This window comes from Ctenocephalides felis, unplaced genomic scaffold (genome assembly GCF_003426905.1).
Source record: "Ctenocephalides felis isolate EL2017-DRISC unplaced genomic scaffold, ASM342690v1 CF-g0.4_SCAFFOLD_01886, whole genome shotgun sequence".
Taxonomy (NCBI): domain Eukaryota; kingdom Metazoa; phylum Arthropoda; class Insecta; order Siphonaptera; family Pulicidae; genus Ctenocephalides; species Ctenocephalides felis.
The window spans coordinates 50,524,876-50,532,375 of record NW_020538040.1 but is presented as its reverse complement, the minus strand read 5'-3'; the positions used below and the strand labels follow the sequence as shown (position 1 = coordinate 50,532,375).

The 7,500-nt window shown below is 28.6% G+C and overlaps 2 protein-coding genes across 8 annotated transcripts in view; both read right to left on the bottom strand.

The window, feature by feature from the left end:
* Positions 1 to 1,403, bottom strand: part of LOC113377331 (phosphorylase b kinase gamma catalytic chain, skeletal muscle/heart isoform) — an 8,518-nt gene extending 7,115 nt beyond the window's left edge. For 2 of the 7 annotated variants that reach the window (XM_026617611.1, XM_026617609.1), the window contains exons 1-2: positions 933 to 1,072; positions 676 to 795 (exon numbers count right to left, since the gene is read on the bottom strand). Coding sequence is in view for 3 of the 7 variants with exons in the window: in XM_026617606.1 (XP_026473391.1) it covers positions 933 to 1,021 (89 nt within the window). In the remaining 4 variants the exon portion in view is untranslated. Of the gene's footprint in view, positions 1 to 675; positions 796 to 932; positions 1,100 to 1,277 lie in introns of those variants that run through there. The other 5 variants (XM_026617607.1, XM_026617608.1, XM_026617606.1 and 2 more) reach the window with 4 other exon arrangements.
* A 2,143-nt stretch (positions 1,404 to 3,546) lies between these two features.
* On the bottom strand, positions 3,547 to 5,985 carry LOC113375051 (alpha-ketoglutarate-dependent dioxygenase alkB homolog 7, mitochondrial-like). The gene is made up of 5 exons (XM_026615003.1): positions 5,751 to 5,985; positions 5,484 to 5,686; positions 4,214 to 4,393; positions 3,745 to 3,902; positions 3,547 to 3,664 (listed from the first exon to the last, which is right to left on the bottom strand). Exons 1-5 carry the CDS (start codon positions 5,869 to 5,871, stop codon positions 3,547 to 3,549), a joined length of 780 nt encoding a protein of 259 aa, XP_026470788.1. The 5' UTR covers positions 5,872 to 5,985.
* Positions 5,986 to 7,500: the final 1,515 nt, after the last annotated feature.

The window sequence follows — 7,500 nt, the reverse complement described above, 5'->3', positions numbered from 1 at the left end:
GTATATATAAGTATATATATAGTATATATAGTATATATAAGTATATATAGTATATATAAGTACAGTAATACCCCGTTTAACGCCGTATCGTTTAGCGCTCTTTTATTTCAACCCAGAATTTGAAAGAATAAATGAGGAAGATGTCGAATAAATAATTCAAGAAGCACCACAGTCTTTCTAATAATGAGCTCAAGGAATGAACTGAACAAAAAGAAAAGAAAAATGTTGACAGCAGTGATTCAGCAGAAAAGCAAAAAGAATTTTGGATGGTGTTTGTAAAAAGGAGGTGGTTTACTGTAATTGAAATAATGAATTAATTCATTGAAAATAATCCGAATTTTGACATAAGCTCTAGTGATTAAGTGAGGCGTGGTGTTAGAGATGCTCTATCCGTTTATGAAAAACTTTTAAGAGAGCAACGCAAAAGAAAAATTGAAACAACATTAGTGTTTGCCGTTTTGTCACAAAATGACAAAACACTAAAAACGCGGAAGGCTAACCCAATATGACTAACTTAGAATGTTATTTGTTTTTTCAAGAATATTCGTTTTGTTATTTATAATTTGTCTTTATTTTTGCAAGAAATAATAATGTGGTATTAATTTGGGCTTTAAGAAATAAATGTTTGGTTTTATTTTTAGTGAAAATAACATGCTTTTAAATTTAATAACTAACCAATTTCCTAGCCGTCTTCCCCTAATCCCAATATTTCCATGTAAAGATAGCCTCGTTTAGCGCTGTTTCGCATTGCGCTCTACATTGATGGAACGTATCACCGCGTTAAATGGGGTATTCCTGTATATATAATAATATACCTAATAGTAAAATGGTAATTCATTTCGCATTACTTAACTCATTTTTACATCGTTAAAACTAAACTAAAATGTTCAACACAGAAAGCAATATGTTTAATATAATTAATATTAAAATACCTTCCTAAAATTTCTTTCGGTTCATATTTAGCGTAAAATTCTCTTGCGGCATCTTTATCAGGTAATTTATCATCTTCATCTTTCGCCATTCTTTAATTTTCATATTATAAAATTATAACTGTTAACTAGGTCTATGCATTTAATAACGTTTTAATTTAATTGTGTTCCTAAAATTTACAAATTTTGCTGTTATTAATTTACTTTCACAATTTACTCATTATTCACTTTCAGTATTATATGTGAACCAATAACTTAAAAAAATTATGCGCTAAGTGTAATTGATAAAATATAATGCTAAAATGATACAAATACTGCGTAAAATAAATTTCGACTGATTGAACTTACATTGACAATGAATTAAAAGAAATAGAATCTCATAACCTTACTAAAACTTTTTTCTATGAAAATCGAACGTGCATGACCAAAATGACAGTCGTTATCATTCATAAACATTTTCAATGACGTATCAATAATAATTCGTTTTTTTTATTTTACTATTATCTATCTCTAGTCTTTTTTGAAAAATAAAAAATTTAATGGTTTTTGGGAGTATTGAGTGATTGCACTTCATATTTGCAGGAAAATATTATATAACCTCTTGCAAAGGAAAATAAATTCTAACATTTCATGCAAACATTTAACGTCCGTTTGTTTATTTGACGTTTTTCGTTCGATTTAAAAATTTTCGTATTTGTACAACTTTATATGGATAATTTTTTGTGTCTTTGTATATAGTTGAACATTGGTTGGCAAGTCGAATATTTACATTGGTTCTGATTTTACTATATATATATATATTAATATATATTAATATATTTTTAACACACTTTATTTAATCATTACAGACGTTTTGAGGGCATGGTATACCTCACCTTCAGTGTAATTTCAAAACAGGTAATATGTATATACTAACAAATTATTTAATATTTTATTTAAATTACATTTAATTGTTGAAAAACAATAAGACAGCAACTATCTCTTTTTGTTTCTCAACAATTAAATGTAATTTAAATAAAATATTAAATAATGTGTTAGTATATAATTAACTGTTTTGAAATTACACTGAAGATGAGGCATACCATGCTCTCGAAACGTCTGTAATTATTAAATAAAGTGTATGTTAAAAATCTGAGTGTTGTATATATTTATTTATTATATATATATATATATATATATATATATATATATTATATTTATATCTAATCGAATAATTTAAGTTTTGCTTTTTTGATTTTTTTTTTTTTTTTGTAACATTGCGAGATGGTCTTAAGGCAAATTCTCTTATTAGCATAATTAGAACAAAGCAAATTTTTTTTGAGAATTTTTTGAATATTTGGGTTTATAACATTTTTGAAAAACTTAAATAACTTTTTTACAGCGATTGGGCTGCATAGCTATTTTAGAAACGCAATCTTGACAAGAGCCTGAAATAATATCTATTGTTATTGATTACGGCTTGCTTATGAATAAATAAAATAAATAAATAAATAAATATCGAAGCGCATAAGCGCCTCCTCGCATTCTAACGATTAAAGATTATTACATATTATTATTATTAAGATGTACAAATTTTGAATGATCATTTTTGACCATCAAATGGTATATTATATTTAATAGTTTATATTTTTCGAGTCAAAGTTGATAGATAAACATAAGCCACACTAGCAGAGTTTTCGGTTTTATACTCATTGGAAGCAGGATTTTAAACTGTACAAAGTTTCTACAAGTATACAAAACTTTTTTATAATAATAAACTATAGCATATATATACACCTAAGTCTGTTTTTACACGGTCTTTTTGAACACGGTTTTGAAATAACACGGTTTGAAAATTGAATATTTTTAATTTTTTTACACGAATTTATTCCATTTAGCACGATTTGAAATTTTATGTACCTAATTTTTTTCTGTCAAATTAAATTTTTGCGAAGTATGTTCATATCACAAAAAAGTATTTATGAAAGAAAAAAGTCTGAAACCATCGATAGTATCGATAGTTTGCGAACACTAGCTTAAAGATTTAAGTGAATTCCCATTTAGCGCGTACAAACAATTGTTACTGGTCAAAGCAAATGTGAATAGCACTAATTTAATTCTTGTTCTTAAAAATTCTTGTTTTTCACCAATTTTAATAGGTTTTAGAGATTAGGAACAAATCACCCATTTTTGTATAAGATCAATGTCTTTTTTTACACGTTTTTTTTTTTACACGGATTCTTCTGGAACCAATCTCCGTGTAAAAACAGACTTAGGTGTATATATATATACTACACCTTATATAGATGTACTGGCTCAATTCTTTCACCATTTGAGTAGGTTCTACCATTTAATTTTGAATAATATTTTGAGTAGCATCTGCAAAACCAGGATCAAATGGTGCTAATTAAAATTTTGTCCAAACAATTCCAATACCATAACAAAAAAAAATTCATTTTAAAATTTTGGAGTACTATCAAATAATTATTTAACATTAAGTTACATGAATGCTAGAGTCCCAATCAGTCTAAATAAAACCCAAAATTGAAAATGCACTATGAGTAAAACAGTAAAAAAAAATTGAACAAAGTTCAATTTTATTATTACTAACAAAAAGTACAGGAATCTTCAATATACATTATGGATGATTTCGGCATATTACAGATATCCTTCTATCCCTCGTAACAACATTATTTTTGAACAAAGACTTATCACTTCCTAATATTTCATGAGCAAAATCATAGCGAGCTACATTCCTGTAAAGATCAGTATCAATTATTACTTAAAATTGCATTCATTTGGAATAGTTATTTTGATAAATGATATTATAATTTACCTCATTATGTATAGTGATCTTCTTTCAAGATATACATTCACTGCTAGTACTTTTGTTTCATCATCTGCAGTCATGTTAGAATCTTCACTCACTGCCCTAGTCAGACGCATAACGCTATTTGAAATCAAACTCAATCCAGCAATTGTATGGCCACAAAACTATGACAGCCAAATGTTTTTTTTAACAGAATTATAATAAATACCAAGTGAATAATTATATTAGAAAATATTGTAAAGAAAAGTTAGTATTGCATACAATAACAAAAAAATCAATAGAAATTTTTTTTAACTTTCTCAAAAAAATAAATGGCATTAACTATTGTACATGGTGAAGCTGTTTTATAGCAATGTTAATATACATTATTATTAAATTAAATTTAATGTTAAAGCTTATAGAAATAAACAATTATAAAAATGTTATATTTTTAAATCAATTAAAATCATTGGTACTCTAATGTACCTAAACGTACTCTAATGCTATCAACATGAGGATTAATTTTCCCATCTTTGCTCAAATCTAAAACATGTACATGCTCCAAGACATTTTCCACAGACTTCTTATCAAATGCTACATCTCTCACTCGTTGCAATATTTTGTCATTATCACTGTTCCATTTTTTGTGTTCTATTTCACGAAAACCATGTATAGCCTAAAAAAAAGTATAGTTTAATAAATTTGTGAAAATAAACAACATAAAAGTGTTATGTTGACCTTTGGTAATCTTAATGGTCTCTCACTCAAAAACTATATCTATTATTTTATATTTATAATTAACATGACATTTAAGAATTTATAACAATAAAGTGTTAAAAATAAAGGTTTTTTTTAAAAGAAATCATTTAAGTGATTACAGCTCACTGTACTTGACTATAATATTTGTACTATATATATATATATTTATTCAAATACTAATAATATATGAACTAGTTTGCCTAAATTGCAGATATTTGATAAATATAATTTTAAAAATCTGAATAAAGACTTTTGGAATACTAAGGCAATTTAAAAAATCTAATATTTGTAAAAAAAAAATTAGTAAATGACAAGTACACCCAGGCCTCGCTATACGGCCCTCTTTAATTGAGGTAGGTTTTCGATATATGGCCTAAAATGTTTTGCTATAACGGCTTTTTTTTCTCTATGTCGTTATATTGCGCAATCACGGTTTTGAAGATTTAAACAAATCTGATGTGCTGGATCTACTTGCAGCTAATAGGGAACCCCTTTCATATGAGGAACTCATTCAGTTGCAAGCAGAGCCGGCAATTGATGAAGATACAGAACCTGTTGTATCCAAACAGCTAACATCAAAAACCATGTCGAGCGCTTTTTCATATTTTGAACAAGGAAATAAATCACTAAAGGAAGAAATAGAGAAGAAGGCAAGACAAACAACTTTAGACAAATTTTTCAAACCACCAGCGCAAAATGATGGTGACAGTGATCTGTAGGTTTTAGTTGTTTCATTTTTATTTGAAAATTATGTAATGTTTTTGAAGTTTCTTATTTTATGTAAAATTGATGTTCTTGTTAAATATGTTTATAATTTTAACAAAATAAAAAAACAAAATGCATTTTGAATGATGAACCATATTATATATTTATTAAATTTGGAACCGATCCCATTGAATTTAGAATAATTGTTTCGTTATACGGCTTTTTGCTTTATGGCCAAGTCTCGTGGAACGTATCTAGGCCGTAAAGCGAGGCCCCAGTGTATTGGTCTATTATATATTCACATTGTCCCAATGATCAAATTCATATCTTCGTTTCTTCAATAGAGGTTCCAATTCGTTCATAAGATTTTCTTCTTCTTGAGGTGTAACAAATTCTTTTAGTACAATCATATTTGAAATCATCGAATGCAATAAATCAATTTTATCTTCTTCAAAATAATATAGTTCCATATATTCCGGTAATTTGATGTCATGCTTATCTAGAACTGTAAAAGTTTGTTAACTTTACTAATTTTAACTTAAATGAATATATTTGAATTTCATCAATACCTTGCTTATTTGGTTGAGACTTTTTGTTGATTATGGATAAATTTCGACAATTGTAAGTGGTAAATATTTTATGAGTTACGCTAACAGTTTTCCGTACTACTTGATTTATAATCATTTGCATAACCAACAAATAACACTTTTCAATCGAAAAAAACAGCTGACTTTTAAAGCAAATGACAAATCCAAATATACAAGAGTAAATATGTCTGCGTCCTAATTCCGACAGATGGTGACACCAAAGGTTTGCGACCGAGACATACCGAAACAATCATAAGGGGGCGTCCATTAATCACGTGAGGTTTTTAGGGGGGGGGGGGTGTTGACAAAAAATCACGAAATATCACGTGGGGGAGGGAGAGGTATAACAAGATATCACGTGTATTTATTTTTTTTACTATTATTTATGAAAAAGTTCAAACATTTAAAAAAAAATCAAAATTTTACAGTTTTTTCACGTAACTAAAAATACACTAATGTTTGGTGGGGGAGGGGGGGGTTAATTTTGAATATCACCAAATATCACCAAGATGGAGGGGGGTCTAAAAATCCTTAAAAGCTCGCTCACGTTAATAGACGCCCCCTAAGACAATAATAAAACTAATGGTGGTGGGCCTAGACAATTAGAATACGATGTATTTGGATGTATTCATGGTTTGGTGGTGGGGCGGTGGCATCGTGCCTTAAGGCAAATTGCTGGTACTTTCCGTACCGTAATTTAATTTTTTTAAAAGCTCAGAAAAGAAAAAAATAACATTTTGAAAAGATTTGAAAAAAAAATGAATGTATTGAAAATGTGCCTTTTTTGAATAGACTGATTATTTTTTAAACTTAAGCCCTGTTCACACGCCGCTTGCTTTCTGGGTTTGATAGCATGCTTGATTTTGTCGCGGTTGTCGGCGCTAGATTTCATAATATGTTTTCCAGCCGTTTAATTGCTACACACGATGCAAGAAAGATTGCATGCCATGAGTGAGATTTGTTTTAGCTTGCTTTGCTACCTTACCTAATATGATAAACCGCATCAGAAAGTACTACTTCCCTATTGGTTGAAACGAACGAATCCATTCACAACTAGTGGGGCGCATGGCATCGTGCCTTAAGGCAAATTGCTGCAACTTCCCGTACTAATAATTATTTTTTTTTTAAAAAAAATTAACATTTTTGAAACAAAATTACTTTGAAAAAATTAGATTTTTGAGAAACTATAAAATTTTGACAAAAATTTACCTTTTTTGAAAAAAAGACTTTGAAAAAAAAATGTTTTCCTTATTTGAAATATTTTGAAAATTCTGAACGTTTTTCAAAGCATTGGTACTGCTTTAACTGCATAGAGACGAAATCTATGTCTAAAGTCTAACGGATAAACATTGGTATGGAACCGATAGAAATGTAAACAAAAATTATACTTACTGTTAAAATCTCAATCTAAAATCATTTTGATGTGCATATGTCTTAATGATCATTTTTGACCGCCAAATGGCATTTTTTTACTTTTTTCACTAGATCTCCGAAACCGCTAGACCTGCCTTCATGAAAATTTGACCAATTATTCATCTTGTCAATACAAGTAAAATGTTATTTGATTTATTAAAATCGGACGCTCCGTTCTCTAAAAACTGAGTTACCGTTTTTGGCACTTTTTGTCCCGTATCTTCGGAACGGCTAGACCTGCCTTCGCCAAAAACTAATCAGCACGTCTCCTTATAAATATGAATTGAATGTTTTTTGAATTACTTAAATCGATTGATCA

What these genes read in the sequence shown, in the direction of transcription:
- LOC113375051 (XM_026615003.1), bottom strand. Translation starts at nt 5,871, where the DNA reads ATGCAAATGATTATAAATCAAGTAGTACGGAAAACTGTTAGCGTAACT. An exon ending in GTCTCAACCAAATAAGCAAG is followed by an intron (nt 5,687 to 5,750) that starts GTATTGATGAAA and finishes AAACTTTTACAG; the next exon opens with TTCTAGATAAGCATGACATC. An exon ending in CTCATGTTGATAGCATTAGA is followed by an intron (nt 3,903 to 4,213) that starts GTACGTTTAGGT and finishes TGGCTGTCATAG; the next exon opens with TTTTGTGGCCATACAATTGC.